Consider the following 17,662-nt stretch of genomic DNA (forward strand, 5'->3'; position numbering starts at 1 on the left):
CTGGCAATACTGGGAAGTGGCATAAGATCTATTATTAATAAAGAGCACTAGCAGATAATTTCACCTATCTGATAACATATATAAATATTATAATAACTGGTAAAGAAGCATTTAGAAGCACAGTCATATATATATATATATATTTTTTTTCATATTCTTTTACAGATCCTCCTCCAGTATGCCGATTAACATACACAGTGGCCTCACCAGTGACAGGCACTTCGTACAGTTCTTTAACTTTGAAATGTGATGCCGAAAAGAGCCCAGTATATAAAGTCACAATGAATATATGGTAAAGGAGTCTGACATGCACACTCTTCTTGCTTCCTATAATACTTTATTCATCTTTGAGATTGCTGAGGAACTTCTGTCTCTGATTGTTTTCCAAAACCACTCAGACAGCCATGCTATTGTGTAATAGACCTTTACCACGCGCTAATCATAGAGGGTAACCAAATGACCTTAAAATGAACCTTGTGGGTAGATGAAATTGGGATCATCATACAGCTTCCTGGTTCATTCAGTGCACCACTACTTTCTCCTATTGAAACCGATCGCTCTAACTACAAAGCTTAAAGTGACATTAAACCCTCAGATTTTTTAACATAAACCAATACTGTAATGTGTGCCTTACTGTAATCCATGGTTGTTTCCCTTCTCTTTGCTGCTCTTCCTTTTTAAATCCTCATGTCTTCTCATGCTGGGGGAGAACTTCCGTTTGCACCTGAGTGCCTCTTCCTGTAGTGCTGGCTCAGGTTGCGAACCTACACACAGACACCATGTATCCATTTCAGAGACAAGGCAGTCTGCTGCAAAACAAAAGTTCTGCCCAGCATGAGAACAGATACAGATTCAAAAGGAAGAGCAGCAAAGAGAAGGGAAACAACCATGGATTACAGTAAGGCACACATTACAGTATTGTTTTATGTTAAAAAATCTGAGGGTTTAATTTCACTTTAAGGGTCCATACACACCTATGTGTTAAAACGCTTGCGTTATGTGCTTTTGCCATGCCTAGTGAATGGCACCCGGACACACTGTACAGTAACTGCCAACACACAACATCGTACAGTACAGTACAATCGTACAGTGGTGTGCCCGAAAGAAAAGGTGCCTGTATTTTATTTACAACTAGCGAGAACACACCACAAAGGACCATATGAATAGCTTCTTTAAGCAAACTCCACATGTTATCATCAAGTTGTATAATTTATGCTAGAGTTTCCAGCAGGGCTGGTGTGGGGGTCACCCTTAACAGTCAGTTTACACCCAGTCAGATAGGCCCTTGCATTACATAGCAGTTGGTCGCTCTAAATTAATTTGCACATCATATTGAATGTGTGTGTCAGATTTATAAATGCTGTCTTTTGTGAACTGGGAAGGCAGAAAAAAAAAAAAAACCCTTGCAGTAGGGCTTCCCTGCACTGCAAGGGTTTAATGCTCATTAATACTATGGGAAGATGAAGAGGCAGTTTTGCATACCTTAACCCCCTCTCCAGCACTCTCCTCTTTTTGTTTGTTATTTTAAAGATATGGGTAAAGGTCCGCTTTAAGGGCTTGTGCACACCTAATCCAGTGTGTTCCAGCATTGTTAGTTGCTGAAACGCACTGAATCGCATAATTACAGCCTTCCTGCGTTCTGGGGCGTCGGGGGGCATGGTGGTGCATTCAAGTCAATGACACAGCTGCAATGCCCCCTGGCCCGCAATGCGATCGTCCGCACAATGTGTGGCACAGCAATGCCTGCGGTGCAGTGCGTTGCACTATTTTTTGTGATCGCACCGTGGGCATTGTTATGCCACGCTTTCTGGTGTGGGCGATCACACCACTGCGCCCCCTCCTACCCCAGAGGCTTTAACCACTTGAAGTCCGCGGTGTTAAATCCCCTTCCTGTCCAGGCCATTTTTCAGTATTCAGCGCTGCAGTACTTTGACATTTATTCCGTCATGCAACGCAGTGTTATGGTGTGAATGGGGCACACAGACAACAATTGTTTTTGTTGTTCCCTTGTGGTGACTGGATTTGATCCAGTGTGGAAAACTCAAGTCACCATAACTGGTATGCGCAAGCCCTGAGTTCCCCTTCAAGCCTTTGAAGTCCATTGTTGTACGTTATTACAAAGTCACTAATATGTTGTAATTTCTGTGTTAGCGGATTTATTTTGAATGGCCTGCCAGCAAATTAAAAAGTAAACCTTAACATTTTTTAATGCAGTGCAGGTCTGTTGGTAACTATTAGTGATGAGCCAGGGCTTGGTGCAAACTAGACATGTAACACCGCAAAAAAACTAATTTTGTTTAGTCTCGGATCGATTCTGATTTTTTTTCTTTCCTTTTCCTGGATTTCGGATCTGAAATTCGGTTCGATTCGTTATCCGGATTTCATATTCCATCCGAATTTTCATTTCAAAAAGACCCACAACAAGAGGTCACATGACTATGCCAGTAATGCAACCTCCAACAGCCCCAAAAAAATCTGGTTGGTCAGAGAAGGGTCACATGTTCCATTTAGTTTTGTTTTGAACAAAGTTCGTACAGATCCGAATTTTCTTTAAAGTAACATTCATACTCGTTCGCATACTGATGTGTTCGAATTTGGAAAATCAGATGCATCCGAATGTCCGAATTTAACGAAATTCGTAAGAATAACCATTTGAAACTAAACAAAATCTACATGTCTAGTGCAAACCCAGTGCACCTCAGTTTACCTTGGCTGCTCAAAACTGTGATTGCCACTCCCCCGTCCCAGCCCAATGAGTGACGACCGTTGCAGCGAGGGCATTCCCCGCCCCTTTATGATGTATGGCTTTGGGGTGGGGAATGCACCCCTCTGCATCTGCTTGGGGCGGGAGGAGGGGTGGCAGTAAAGGTTTTCAACGAGTTTGGGCGAACTCAGGTGATGTGGCTCACACCAAGCCAAGGCTAATCACTAGTAATTACTTTACTAGTGCATTGGGTGCTATTCTAAATAAATGGCACTGCAACACACAGCAGCATAGTGGTAATATGTGCATGTTACCACAATGCATAGGTCTGAAGAGGCCTTATTTTAAAACTGCCTTGCTGTGCAACAGAATTGATAAATGCCACCCCAAATAGTATACCATTCCTGTTGAGTGATCCCCTGAGTAGCCATTTAAAGAAGCATAACTTTTATTAACCCTTGCAGTGGGGCTACCCCTGCACTCCAAGGGTTAACTGCTCATTTTTGTCTAGATGCTAAAAAAAACTTATACTTACCCGAAGAGCTAAGCCGACTCCCTGCTTCTCCGGTCTCTGTAGTTCTCTTCTCCTACACTGTAGCATTGCAATGTTACTCAGCATCCTCACGTCTGTACATAGAACATGATGATTTAGAGAGGCTGGAAGGACCAGTCTAAAGCTGGCCATACACCTATAGATTATCTGCAGATTTTCTATGGTCAGATGGAAAAAGTGCAACAGATTCCTCCATCTACGCTAAACTGTGTGGATGGAGGAATCTCCCGCTGGGCCAAGCTTCAGTATCTAGCTAGTCGGCCCCGCTGGCTGTCAAAAAACCTGAACAATCTGTTTTTTTTTTCTTTTCTTTTTTTTTAGCACCTAGACAAAAACGAGCAGTTAACCCTTGGTAGCTCCACCGCAAGGGTTAAAAAAATATTTTGGCCAGAGTAAATTTCTAAGGCACTATTTTCTTCTTTGGATTGTAACACTTTCCCCTTCCCAGCACAGCCACCTGTGTGTGCACACCACACTGACAGTAAATGAGTGAGGATTAACCCCTGAGGTGTTTCCCTACCTGTCTCGCCTTGTTTTTGCTGAGTAATAGAATATGAATGTGCCTACTGCAGCTGATATCATGACTGATCATTACAGGTCTCGTGTCTGGACAGTGTGACGAGATGTCTAACAAACTTGTTGTCAAGGTAAGAACCGATTATTACGCAAATGACCATGTTCATTTTGGAAATCGTTTTGCCGAAAGAACTTTTATTTTTCAGTGATAAATTATAGATCTTGAAGTGAAAAAAAGTTATTTTATAAAAGAATATAAAAATTACATTTCAGAAAAAAGCAGTGAATATGGCTTCTGTTAGGTACTCCAGATTGCAGACAAGCAATATATTCAAACTATAGAAACACATCCCCTATAACCTGCTCCAAAGCAATATTTTAATATGTTATATTATACAAAAACATTTGGACATGTGTAAGTAAAACCTGGAAATACTTTTTTCAGATTATCTGTAGACTAGAATAGATGAAATATTTGACATTTATGTGGCTTTGTGAATGTTACTGAGATATTTTATACCTTAATAAGTTAGAAATGTATTTTATATAGCCTTTTTCCTGGTATGTTGGTGTGAAGTGAAGCATCTATCGGAGTCTGATCCACCTCAAGTGAAATTGGGTTTAGAGCTTTGGAAACAATGGACATTTTGAGTTATTCTAACTAGGTTTAGAAAAATAATACATTTAGGGCTAAAGGGCACCTCCTTGGACAAGCAGCATTGGGTCTCATTTACACGGCCATAATTACCAGCTGCGGCAAGAATCCAGCAGATTCCTGCGGCTGTATTCATATGTGGATAGTTGCAGATGCTGAGACTGTACAACCTGATAGCGGCCACGTCTGTCTGCCGGTGTTTGCATGTAATCGCACATGGAGGGATTACCTGTGGTTAGGGACAGATGATCGATCATCCGACCCTAACCACGGCTGCATCTATCCGCGAATCCAGCCTCAGGAATCTGATGGATTCTTGGCGCAGCTGGAAATTTTTGCTGTGTGAATGAGACCTCATGGCTGGCTTCAGACTATTGTTTTCTGTAGTGCACAGCAAAAAATTGCAGCTTTTTCTGTGCATTGTGGTACCATTCATTTAAAATAACGCCCCAACACATAAATAGAGTGGGGGGCAATGCACATGCACTGCAATGCACCTCATGCAGTGTTAAAGTTAAGAAAAAAAGGGTGCAGATCTGTGGGTTTTTTCTTTTGTCCCTAGTAATGCATTGGAAGCCTAATGAATGGGCTGCCGCAAAGTCAAACTTGCATGGACTGCTTTGCTAACAGTCCTCCACCCCCTGAAAAAAAATCACCTAATAAAAGCTGCCAAAAATAAAGCTTCTTGAAACGAAACATATCTTGGACCTGGCTTCTGCCTACTCCATAAGGGCACTGGTGACATCACTTCTGCCTCCTGGGAAAGTTGGGTGCTTAAAGTGTATGTGAACTGTGCCTGCGGTCCCGAAGTCAGATTTACAGCTCCCCACCCAGCCCCCCATAGTTTAAGTGAAAGGGATTCCTGCTTGGCAATTATGGCTGCCATTCTCCTCCTTCAAGCCTTCCATGGTTTGACTTAAAACACTTACTGTTTGACTGACAGTGCTCCTGGCTGCCAAGCAGCTTCGCTTCTGCAGTTTCTGCCCCCATCCTTCCATGCTACGGGGCAAAGGGGTGACCAAGCAGTCATTTGACTGCTAACAAGGGGGTAAAAAAAAGGTAATTGCAGACTTTTTTAAATTTCTGTAAGCAAAGCAATATACATAGGGGTGGTACTAGGTGTTTGTTTTTTGTTTTATTTGATTTACCTTCACATACACTTTAAAATGCTGTGAGAGTGTGCTCCAGCAAATTGCAGGAACCCAGCCTGACTCAATACCCTGGGGTCAAGCTTTAATGCAATGCATTATAATGTGCAAAATACAGCATGCTAATGTGACCACAATAGACAACAAAGGCCTGATTGGCCCTCAAGGAAACTCTGATAAGTGAAACATTCTAGTTGCCTGGCTGTCATGCTGACTCTTGCTTCTATACTTTGAGTCTCTGGCCCAGAGTAGGGAATGCAGGTGAGATTTCTAACATTCCCGTCTTTTGTGGCCTCTATACTTGTTCCAAGTTAGCATCATAGCCAGAAAAACAGCCAGACAGCTAGCACGTTCATAAAGAGGTGATGACATATTTACATTAATTATGCCTCGGGTCACTAATAAGCATAAAACAATGGGAAAATTACATAGATGCCTATAATGTTAATTGGTGTCAATCCAGTCCAAAGTCTGACTGCAACTTATCAACAGATGTTGTTTACCTTTGTACATTATTTTAAATTCTGTATAACATTGAATGACCTTTGCAAAAAGAAAATGCAAAAAAAGAAGAAAAAAAAATCTGCATCATATTTGTGGCATTTTTCTGTTTCAAATATTTTTCGTTTTTATTGTCAACAATATTTGAGGCATTTTTACATGCAATGGAAGCATGTCTGCTGGTTGAGGGATATTTTATACTGTTGCAGAGCCAAATCTGTCCAGTAGAGGGAAACATTTACAATAGATTAAGGAAGACTGGAGCAAATATGTCTCTCCACAGGCCTATTTTTTATTTTGTCCCTAACTATTCTGAAAATACTGTATTGGTCTCCCAACCCTTTATTTTTACATAGTGCTACTGCCATCACAGTACTATGAATGATGCATTGCATTGCCTTTCACTTTTCTGTCTCTGCAGTACAATGTACAAAAGCACAGTGGTTGCCTGCAGTTAGAATATAAATATTTCTCGCTTCCAGCAAATGATCAACTTGCCTGTTCTTAGTCTTTCCTCTCCACACACACAATGCTTGAGCCCTTCAGACATACATTGTACCATATACAGCCCATGCACTATTTACTAAAAAAGGTTATAAATCACTAAAAATTGTTTTTAAAATTACATTTTTTTAGTCATTTAAAGGCATCTGCATCTTGAATTGGATACATGATACCTATGGCATCTTAGTTCTAAAATCTCATAACTTCTGTGATTTTTTTAAAAGTTGAGCCTCAAATAACATGACCAGGCCAAAACATCCCAGATAGCAAGCAATTGAGCTGCAAGTTTGAAAATGACTTGCTAAACTATTGCTAGACTTGCCATGCTTCACAATTTTGTTGCACAATTACAGCAAGTCTGCACTGCAAGTCTCCAGATCAACGTGCTTTGCAAAAGTGCTGTACACTTGCAGAGCTCTTACTAAGACCTGCAGGACTCTTGCTGTAGACTTGCAAAGCAAATTTGCTACAAATTCAAAAAGTGTCAACTAGAACTTGTGCTGCAAGTGTTCTGCAAGTCTACAACTTGCCAGGAATGTGTGCAGCAAGTTAGAAAGAATAAGAATTTAACCCTCCCACAAGTTTGTGGCAAGTTATCCTTGCTATCATGGATATTGCAGTGAAGTCCCATTCCTCATTTTATTGAAGTATGTTTGAAGACCGGCATAATTCTGAATTTTATGGTTGTCTATGTGTTTGATACAAAAGTAATCCAAAGCAATTGATGACTATGAAATTCATAACTTTGCATTGCACAACCTGCGACTTACATAGATTTCACATTCGCCGTTTAATATTTATTTACAAAATTCATATTATTTTTACAAGGAAAAACAAAGGTAGAGAAATACAAAAAAATGTTTTTGGACTTACACATGCTGAAAACATCTTAGCCACTAGATGGTGATGTTTATCCACACTTGCCTACCTTCCTATTAGAGATGTTATAGAGCTCCCTGGACTGCTTAGAAAGAAAAGAGCTGACACAATTGAAAGGACTGCATTGTTTTATTAGGAGAAACTTGTATGGTATTGTCAGCTAAAAAGTGTGGGCAATTCCCTCACTGTATATAATACGTGATCAGCTTATAAAAGGCAAAAAAGATTCTCACATTCTGCTCCATTATTTAGTATTGATTTTTACAGAAGGAGGATTGACACTGTATTCTAATGCATATTTGGTTATATAGCCTGCCAACTGTTTTACCTTCTAAAGGATTAGTAGTTCTTTCCATCTTCACATCCCTGCCACACTGCACAGCTAGGCACGTGAGATCCCTATTTAACGTATCCTGTGCCATCTACAGCCATGTGCGGATAAAATGAAAAAAATGCATATTGCGCTACTCTCTCTAATACTAAATTCCACAGATACTAACTAAAAAACTGCTTGCACCAATGTGAATAATTTACTAACAGAAATAACAATTACATCAATGACGTGCAGCCCTCAGTAAAACCTTATTAACACCATGTCATTAAATAAATATACATAAATACCTTTTAAATAATACCTAAAATAATCATATAAATAATGAATAGAATATAAACACTAATAAAGTGCAATTTGTGCAAACAATATACCACAACTGGAACAATTTTTATAACACGTGCCTGTGAGTAATTCGGTGATATCCCCATAATCCAATAAGCGATAGTCCTGACCCTAACCCAATTTAAATCCAGTATCATGGGTCCCTTCTTAAGATGAAAACTGATTTATTTAATGCTAGGTTCACACCTAGGCGATTGAGCTGGTGAGCTGTTTTCGCACGGTCGTTGCGTGTTTTTGTGTGCGTGAGGCTAGGTTCACACCTAGGTGATTTATCCCTGCGATATCGCGCAAAAAAGGTACAGGAACTAAAATCACGCAAACAAAAAGGCGCGGCAACCATGTGAAAACAGCTCACCAGCTAAATCTCCTAGTTTGAACCTAGCCCAATTTTGCGGTTGTCGCAACAACCGCCCGAGAATAGCTCCTGCACTGTTTTGTGCGACTGGTGATTTCTACCGCGCAACAAATCGCAAAGGTGTAAACAGCTTCCATAGACTTGAATGCAAATCTCTGTGTGACTAGGTCCACGAGATAAATCGCCTAGCTGTGAACCTAGCCTTCAATCGTGATCCCAGCCACCCCTGTGGTCTCCATGTGCACTTGGGCTCACCCTAACTATTAACAATACTGTATCTTAACTGTGTATCACTCTGCTGTAGATGCTCAAATCATCTTTCAATTGGTGCTGAAACTGTCCTTCCTTCTGGGTGGCTGCTTTTGTTCCTCATGGTCCCTGTGTGTGTGTTGTGAAGTAGCCACTGCTCCAAGCTTGCTCCAGTGATGGACTACAATCTTGTGTTTAGTTTACTAATTTGTATTGAAGGTATAGTCTATGACGGGAGCGAGCTTGGAGTGGTGGCTACATTACAACACACAGGAACTATGGGGAACAAAAGTAGCCACCCTCCAGAAGGAAGGACAGTGTCAGCACCAATTCAGAGATGGTTTCAGGATCTACAGCCGAGTGACACAAATAAGATACATTTATGTTAATAATTAAAGGAGAATTATGAGGCGAGTGATTTTCACTCAGCCTCATAATCTGAGCCGACCTGTGACAATGAAACTGTCGCAGGTCGGCTCAGTAGATCGGGAAGTGAGCGAACACATACCGTTGCTCGCTCACTTCTCGGTCTATCCCTGCAGAGAGCTGTGACTGTCACTCACGGCTCCCTGCAGGGATTCCCCCCTCCCCTGTCCGATCCTCCAGCGTTGACTGGCGGAACGGACGGGGGAGGGGGCGAGTACAGCTGGCTCTGCCTCTAGATAGGCAGAGCCAACTGTCACTCACGCAGCTGGGTGGATCCAGACAGCATTGTCGGGATCCGTTCCAGCTGCGGCGTATCAGTATACCGTGAGCTGTAGCTGGCGATATACTGAGCTTTGGGTCACAGGAGAACCCTAGTTTGTGTTCTCCCATGACCCTTAGGAGAACTATGGGGAAAAGCACTGACCCAATAGTTCTCCTTTACGGTACTTAAATGTATTTTTAAGATTTAACTCCTGAGTTTAGTGTCACTTTAATCCATCAACAGTTTCTTCTATCTCACGATTATTCTGGTGGTGACGTGCTTGTGTTCACTTGTCCAGATTTGCATAAGACATTGTTTTCACTTTATTTCGCAGTACTGTTACTCTCCACCAGGCTTTTCAGCCACTGAAAAGGCAACACATCATTTGTCTGGACTGATTTACTCATATTAAAAGCAATGTATCGTTCCTGCGCAATGTTTGTCAGCAGACTAAATATAGTCTTTATCAGGGGTGCACGTGAAGGGTGACAATGCACAGTTGTCACCTTATAACTGAATGTGCCTGAACAAGGATCCTTATGGCAGGATCATCAGTGATTGAATGATGGAAGCTGTAGATTTAAAAATGATTGAAGATTACTTTTGAGATTACACTGAAATATTTGAAGCCTATCTCTGGGGAAGAAAACTCCTGCTGTAGTGGGGCTGCCCCCCCGTTACTATGGTTAGTGCTCGTTTAGGGCTAGGGTACCTGGGTAAAGGACTTTTACTTACCTGATCTGGGCTCCCGCATGCTCCCTTCAGGCTGAAAGACTGACACCTGCAGCCTCTTCCCCCTACGCTTTGGTGATCAGAGGCCCGCTGACTTCATCAAGTACAATGCAGGGTCCTTAGCCGTGCATTATGCTGTATGTTGGGACACCAATTCCTCATGCCAGACAGTCCACTAGCCAGAGCGTAGGGGAGATGAGGTGAGTGCCAACTGCTGGGGAGTGGGGATCAGATAAGTAAAAGTCCTTTTGGGCTTGTTCACACCAAATCCGGACCAGATCTGCATGAGTATCTGCATATGCAGAGCAGTGCGTCTTGATGTGTTTGTGACACGTTTTTTACGAGTTCTGGTCTTCTTTTTTTTTTAAGCTTAAAATGGGTTTTCAGGTGCAGTCCAGTGCATTTCAGGGCGTTTGCATACGGTTTTATGTGTTTGCATGCATTTTGGTGCGTTCCAGGGCAGAAAAATAGGGCTTGCTGCAGTTTTTTCCACATGCTCTGGAACTGAACGCTGTGGTGTGAACTAGAGCCCAAAATCTAGTTCATTGGAATACAATGGATGCATTTTTGATGCGTTCTGTAACTGCTCTGCTATACATCTGCTCTGCACTTGGTGTGAACAAGCCCTCAAGTTATTGAGGTACCCTAGACATAAACGTGTATTTAACCCTTGCAGTACAAGGGCAGCCCTACTTCAAGGGGGCTTTTTTTGTGGAGAGAGGCTTTATAGTATACATAAACGCAATAACTAAAATATAATTTAGGCTTTAAGGTCTGCAATAGAAATAGAGAATCTGTTCGCAAGGAAAAGATTCCCAAATTTCATAAACAGAAACAAAAAATGCATAGGAGACTTGGGACAGCCCCGATATGTTTACCCATAGATGGTGAAATGTTAAAATATTTCCCAGGGACCCTTGCAGTGGTGTTTGTGTTTCTAGATTCATTATAGCACTATGTAGCCAATTATTACTTGTTTTTATTGTTTGGGGTATAAATGAATGCAGGCATTTTCATTGTTGATTTTATTTTTAAGTTTTAAAAGCTCATAAAACAATAGATAGTGAATTATTACAATGTAGATCGTGTTTGTAGGATTGTGCTCGACAGTATTTTGAACGAAGGATTGTTCCAGGGGCAAACCTTAAAGTTTACCTGAGACAGTGGAAGTCTCAATGCCAATGCTGATATCATCAGAATGTGATTCTTGTGTTTTCAGCCTCCCCCATAACAGAGATTTTCCAGCTCACGGAAAAACAATCTATGCACCAGCTGACTGAACATTATGATCACCATGGTTACACACAAATCATAGTTGCCACCACATGTTTTAATGGAAAACGCACACCATCTACTGTAACAATTCTAACCTTTGGCATGACATTGATTATCACAGACATTTGCTGACAGGAAGGTAACAAATTAAATTATGGGTAGCACTCTTCAAAGTGGCAAGGATTCTTTAATTTCCTATTGAGAGCATGTAGAGAATCAGATACTGGATTGTTTCACTCCTGGAGATATCAAGCTCTTTAAATGACCCTTTTGAGTAGGTTCGTCTACCCCGTCTGTAACCAATACATACAGCAAAAAAGAAAAGGTTCGAACTGTCTTACTAGTGAAGGCGGTTCAAGGGTTAATCTAAGGATGGGGACAAACCACAATATTGATTTTTTAAGAAAAAATATACTTTATTTCTAATCAAAAATAGCATAAAAAATGGAGAGCACACAGCTGACAGCTTTTCATGTAGAGAATCAGCAGAGTGATTTAAAATGTATTTAAGGGCTGTTTCATACCATAGTTGAGCACATGCTATCAAAGCGCAATGCACTACATGCTAAGTGCTCTGGTGCGTTGTGTTGCCATTCATTCTCCAATGCACCCTAACATACCGCCCGGCAGGAGGTGCCACAATAGCGTGCAGTGCAGTTCCCTGTGCGGTGAAATAAAGCATGCATTTAGCTGCAGCACACACTCTTGTGGGAGGTGTGTTTTGGTTGCCATTCAGAATTCAGCGCAGATAGTGTGCGGTGCATTGTGCTACAAGATAGCATGCGCAAAATGAACAGATGCAGTGTCCCAACTAGAGAAATCCTCTCTAGCCTCCTGTGTTGGTGATCATTATTATTGTTTCCAATCATCTATCCAATACTTTTTTTTAAATTGACTGGAGTTTTACTTTAAAAATAATCTACGGCCAGGCTATAGATATTCAAGTAGTAAATGAGGCATAAAACAAGCCATCGGTGAACTTTGTAGCTACAGGCACTGTGGAGCATTCATTCTCAAAGTTTTTAGCAGAAGTTCTTAAATTGTGAAAGCAGTCAAACTTTGTTCTCCCTGTTCCCTGCTTCGAATCTCTAATTAAAACACAGAGTAGTAGCTCTGGCAGGGAGAGGTGCAGAGTGATCTGAACTGTTGAGAAAGCCAACTTTGATGATTTCACCCCTCATTATTATGAATTTTGCAGATGTATTGCTCCACAGTGCCTGCAGCTGCATAGGGCAGTAAAGGCTTGTTTCAAAGCTCATTTACTGCTTATTAATAATTTGTAAACACGTTTCCATAGCATGGGCACAGGTTTACTTTAAAACCTATTCAGAAATTTAGGAACAGTTAGTAACTATGATGTACTGTAAATGTTTAACAGCTCTTTAGATCTGAGCGGGCGTCTTTAGACGTCCGCTCAGACATGCCCCCTCACGCACGAGCGGGAAATGCCTGATATTTAAAAACAGGCAGCGATGCCTGTCAACATACAAGCGATCCGCCGGCTATATAGCCGGCGGATCGCTTGTATGAGGTCCCTGTATGTGCGCCCCCCTCCGCGGCTCCCGAGCTCTGTCACGCTGGTCCCGAGCTCCGTTGTGCCCGGTGCGAGCCCGGGACCAGCATAGTGCCTCTGTCACAGGGGATCAGATGGAGATCGGTACACGACCTCCCTCCGGTCCCTTCTCCGCTGTCAGAATGCGGAAGTGATGTATATTACATCACTTCCGCATTCTTGTGTCACTCTCCAGCTTCAGATGCTGGAGAGAAGCTGATGAAGCAGATCTCTGCTTCATCCGCTTCTTCAGGGGGGTCATAGGTGACATTAGGGGTCTTGGAGACCCCTGATGTATCCATAAAGAGGACCTGTCACATCTTTTGCTATCACATAGGGGTTTTTTCTTAGCCCCCTATGTGATAGCAATAAAGTTAAGTGGGAAAAAAATAGGAAAAAAAATGTAAGTTTCCCCCCCAAAAATTTAAAGTTTACACTTACAAAATAATTTTTTTAATAAAGTCCCCTCATACATACACGCATGCAAACATGCGTCGGTTGCGCATATGTGCAAAAACGACGATTGCGCCCATTACGCCACACATGTTACATATCGTCGCGAACGTCGCAGTGAGAGCAATAAGTCTAGGGCCATCAATTACTGATAACACTAAACTGATGAGCGGTAAAAGCTTTTAAAGCGTTGCCTATGGTCAATTTTGGGTATGGTAGTTTTTCGCGATTTTGCTGGTGCGCGCAATTTTAAAGCATGTTTGGTGTCTATTTACCCGACGTGACCCCGTCTTTTATATTTTACAAAAAATATGGGTAATAATCATTGTTTCCTAATAATATAATGAAAAAAAAAAATTTCTATCTATTTTTCCTTCATATAGTAAAAAATAAAAACCCCAGTGGTGATTAAATACTACCAAAAGAAAGATCTACCTGTCCCCAAAAAATGGTACAAAATTAATTTCAGTACAGCATTGCATGATGGAATAAATGTCAGTCAAAGTACTGCAGCGCTGAATACTGAAAAATGGCCTGACCAGGAAGGGGGTCTAAATGCCTGGTCTTGAAGTGGCTAATGGAACACACCAGGATAGAAATATGGGTGAAGCCATTGTTGACTTGTTTTTGGGGGTGCATGCTCGGGGGATGTCATTCTGAATACTGTCTTTACTCTACTTTCTGCTCACTGACCTAGAATGACCACGCCTGTATCAATTTGTGAAACAACTGATATGCACATACTTGTTCCGCTCCAGTGCCTCCCTGTGTAATATAGCAAGGATGAGGATGACCACCCTAGCTGTCATCCTCAGCCCCAGTCTACATTTTCAAAACAAGTCTGTAGTGTTTGCTAACATATTCCTTCCTATTTTGTGACACATTTCCTTTAATCCAAATAAATATTGATAGACTCGGTTCTCAAAATTGTGCGGTTGGTGTTGAACCATAAAACCATAAATGTATAAATTGGATGCTACATTCCATCTTTCTTTGTCTGACTTGCATTTCTCAGAGTGACAGTTTGTAGCAATAACATTTTTTTCTTAGGGCTTGTATAGTGATACTTAAACTGTCATAATATGATATTGATATTAAACTGTAAGCCAAGTATTGAAAGATTGAGTCCCCAAACTTGTATTTCTAAAAAGGCCACATAAGGTGGCAGAATTTCAGAAGGGAGGCTTCTTTCCCTTGTTTCATCATCTTATTTTCTTACATAAGCCTGCAGGGATGAAACAGTACCTGAATGACATGACTCTACCTTAATATCAGCTTGATATGAGCTCATGTAATCCACTACACAGCAGGACTCAAATAATCAGTAGTTGCATCTACAATTATCCTATGCAGTTTGGGGGGGAAACAACGTTTTCTAAATGGGGTCCCCATGCTTGTAGTAGTTGCAGTTTGAGGAAAAAACCCTTTTGGTGAAATACTCTTTTTCTATATGGGGTCCCCGTGCTTGTAGTAGTTGCAGTTTGAGGACATACTCTTTTTCTATATGGGGTCCCCGTGCTTGTAGTAGTTGCAGTTTGAGGAAATACTCTTATTCTATATGGGGTCCCCATGCTTGTAGCAGTTCTACAAATCTGAAAAACAGAAAAAACATATAAACAGCGCTCTCGGATGGGCAACAAATTAGCTTAGAGGTGTGTGTGCAGCCCTGGAAAACAGGAGGAGAACCTGTGGATTGTAAATATTCAAAAAACCAAGAAAGGGCGCAGAGAACACTGGCTAGTTAACAAAGTAGTGATGAAAAACTGAAGGTGGTGGCACTTACGTGTGAATGCCAGGATCTGGAGATGGACGGCCGGTATGGAGGATCGGGGCACTCGTGGTGTGGTGTCCGACTGTGATCGATGTATTAATCCAAGAGGTATATCCACGGGAGAGTGTAGATGAGAAGAGGGGACTTCGTCCGAAGTGCCGTGAGGGGTCTGTGCGGTGTGAGAGAGAGGCAGGGGGATCGCTGTGTTATCGGCAATAGGCAGCGGGCAATGGACGGGGCTGTAACAGCCGCAGCTGTGTGTGTCTCAGCGAGCGGTAACTGTCAGATCTGCTGAGGACCATGTGCAGAAGCAGCTGGCAGAAGACGCAAGTCGAATCCAATGACGTGTTGGAGAGGGATCATTCAGACATGAACCGGGTGTTGGATAGGGCTGTGGCAGCCGTGGCCGCGTGTGTCAACGAGCCGTCTCTGTCGGGTCTGCTGGGGACAGTCAGACGCCGGGGCTCGAGTTGATGGTGGAGTGGAGGGATCCCTCGATCCCTTTTTTGAATATCTACAAATCTGAAAGAGCTTTAAGAATAAAGAGCTGTGCACAACCACTCCTCCTCCTCAGCCCATCATAGCTGTGTATAGTGGGAGCAAAAATTGAGCCCTTATGGCTCCAACTAATGACCAGTAAGCTTAAAGTTTATCCAAAGGCCAACATTTTATTCCAATATTGGATAAAATAGGAAAGCGTTAGAACCCCTGTTAGGGTTTTAGTGTTGTCTGTGTGTGTGCTGGTGAGATTTACCTTCTCTTTTTCTCCTGGTGACCACTTTTTACCGGGACTGAAAGTGTTGTGAAAATGTGAAAGTTTAAGGATTATTGGGTATACCAGGAAGAGATAGGAAATTTTCCAAACACATGTTTAGGCCACAACTTGAGGATTTCCTTTCAAGCATGCTTTAGTATTCTAGCCTGCACCGGAAGGTTTATTGATCATTGCTGGAGGGAAGCAGTGATCTTCTTGTATACCTTTCATTATAGTCTGTCACAAGACATTTACTGAGCAAATGAGGCATGTGTTTTTAAGGAGCATTGTGTACAGGTTTCTGCCCTGTAAATAGATATCTTGTGACCTGCTTCAATTTATTGTTTCCCAGATCACTATGCTAGTGTGTAATTGAATACTGGAGAACTAATCACTATGGAATATTGAGATCCTGGAGCATTTCTGGACATCCCTACACAATCGTCTGGGGGAGAGGTGGACATACTACTTAGAAGTAATTAGGTGCTTAGCTGTGGGACATGTGGATCAGTGTTTGCACTCTCTGCAGTTTTACTATAGAGGTGCTAACCATTAGGAAAGTGCTTGTCAGCTGAGATTGTCCTGACTTAAAGTGTGAAAAAAGTTGGTAATCCCTAAGGAATTTTTAACATTTCTGCATAAATGACTTCTGAAATATCTGAGTATTCTCCTAGAACATAATAAATAAAAACCTTATTGAAATCTGATCTCCATGCGTCATACAAAAATTGTCTATAGCTCCATCCCCATCACTGTATAATGAAATCTACCTGTTATTGCTGTAGATATGAATGTGTTTAATCCTAGCAATGTCATCACAGTTTTCCAAAATCATCCAGGCTCAGTAGCAGGCAGTAGTGGGATCATCTGCAGGACTTTCTATTTGTACACACGGGGACCTTGCAGACTACAACTCCCAAGAACCCTCTGCTTGCAGGAAGTCTGTTGGTGGCCTATTGGGAGTCATATACACCAGTGTGGATGGATGTATAGGTAGTGACAAAGGAGCAGAGAAGTCCACTGTCATCACTGCAGCATCAGCATGTGCAGCATGGTCTTGGTTAAATAGATCCAGTTCACTGAACTCCTGTAAATCACTGCCGCCTCCTTCACCGTTAAGTGTAGGATGCTCAACATTAGAGGTTGTGTGTGTGTCTGTTAATTAAACACTATAAAATATATATATATATAGATACATTTGTTGTTACTAGGGGTGCACCAATACTGATACTAGTATTGGTATCGGTGCCGATACCGAGTATTTGGGCGAGCACCTGTACTCGCCCAAATGCTCCGATGCTTACCCCGATACGGGATCTTCCGGTCAGAGAGAGATTTCCCCTGACCAGCAGTGCCATGAGGGAACATGGAGCTGGCTTCCTGGCCAAACAGCATGGAGCCGGCTTCCCGGCCAGTCAGGAAGCAGGGCAGCAAGAAATGACCGGCTCGATGCTGATTGGCTTCCTAGCCAATCAGCATCGAGCCGGCCAAACAGCATGGTAATGATACGCTGCCCGACTTCCTGGTTGCCAAGCAAGCCGACTCCATGCTACTGGAAGAGGTATCGGTACTCGTACTCATACTGAAAAACCGATATCGGTGCATCCTTTCCATAGATGTTCAAGAGGGTTCAGATCAGGGCTTATAGAAGACCACTTCATAATAGTCCAATGTTTTGTTCTTGGCTATTCTTGGGT

The 17,662-nt window shown here is 42.0% G+C and overlaps 1 protein-coding gene across 1 annotated transcript in view; it reads left to right on the forward strand.

Moving 5' to 3' along the window:
• The first annotated feature begins 235 nt into the window (after nt 1–235).
• Nucleotides 236–17,662, forward strand: part of SLX4IP (SLX4 interacting protein) — a 121,514-nt gene continuing 104,087 nt past the window's right edge. The window contains exons 1-2 of the mRNA XM_018566566.1: nt 236–292; nt 3,855–3,904. Of these exons, the coding sequence (XP_018422068.1) occupies nt 3,881–3,904 (24 nt within the window). The 5' untranslated portion in view covers nt 236–292; nt 3,855–3,880. The remainder of the gene's footprint in view (nt 293–3,854; nt 3,905–17,662) is intronic.

Source organism: Nanorana parkeri, unplaced genomic scaffold, assembly GCF_000935625.1.
Source record: "Nanorana parkeri isolate BGI_ZX_2015 unplaced genomic scaffold, ASM93562v1 scaffold28, whole genome shotgun sequence".
In the NCBI taxonomy this organism is placed as follows: Eukaryota; Metazoa; Chordata; class Amphibia; order Anura; family Dicroglossidae; genus Nanorana; species Nanorana parkeri.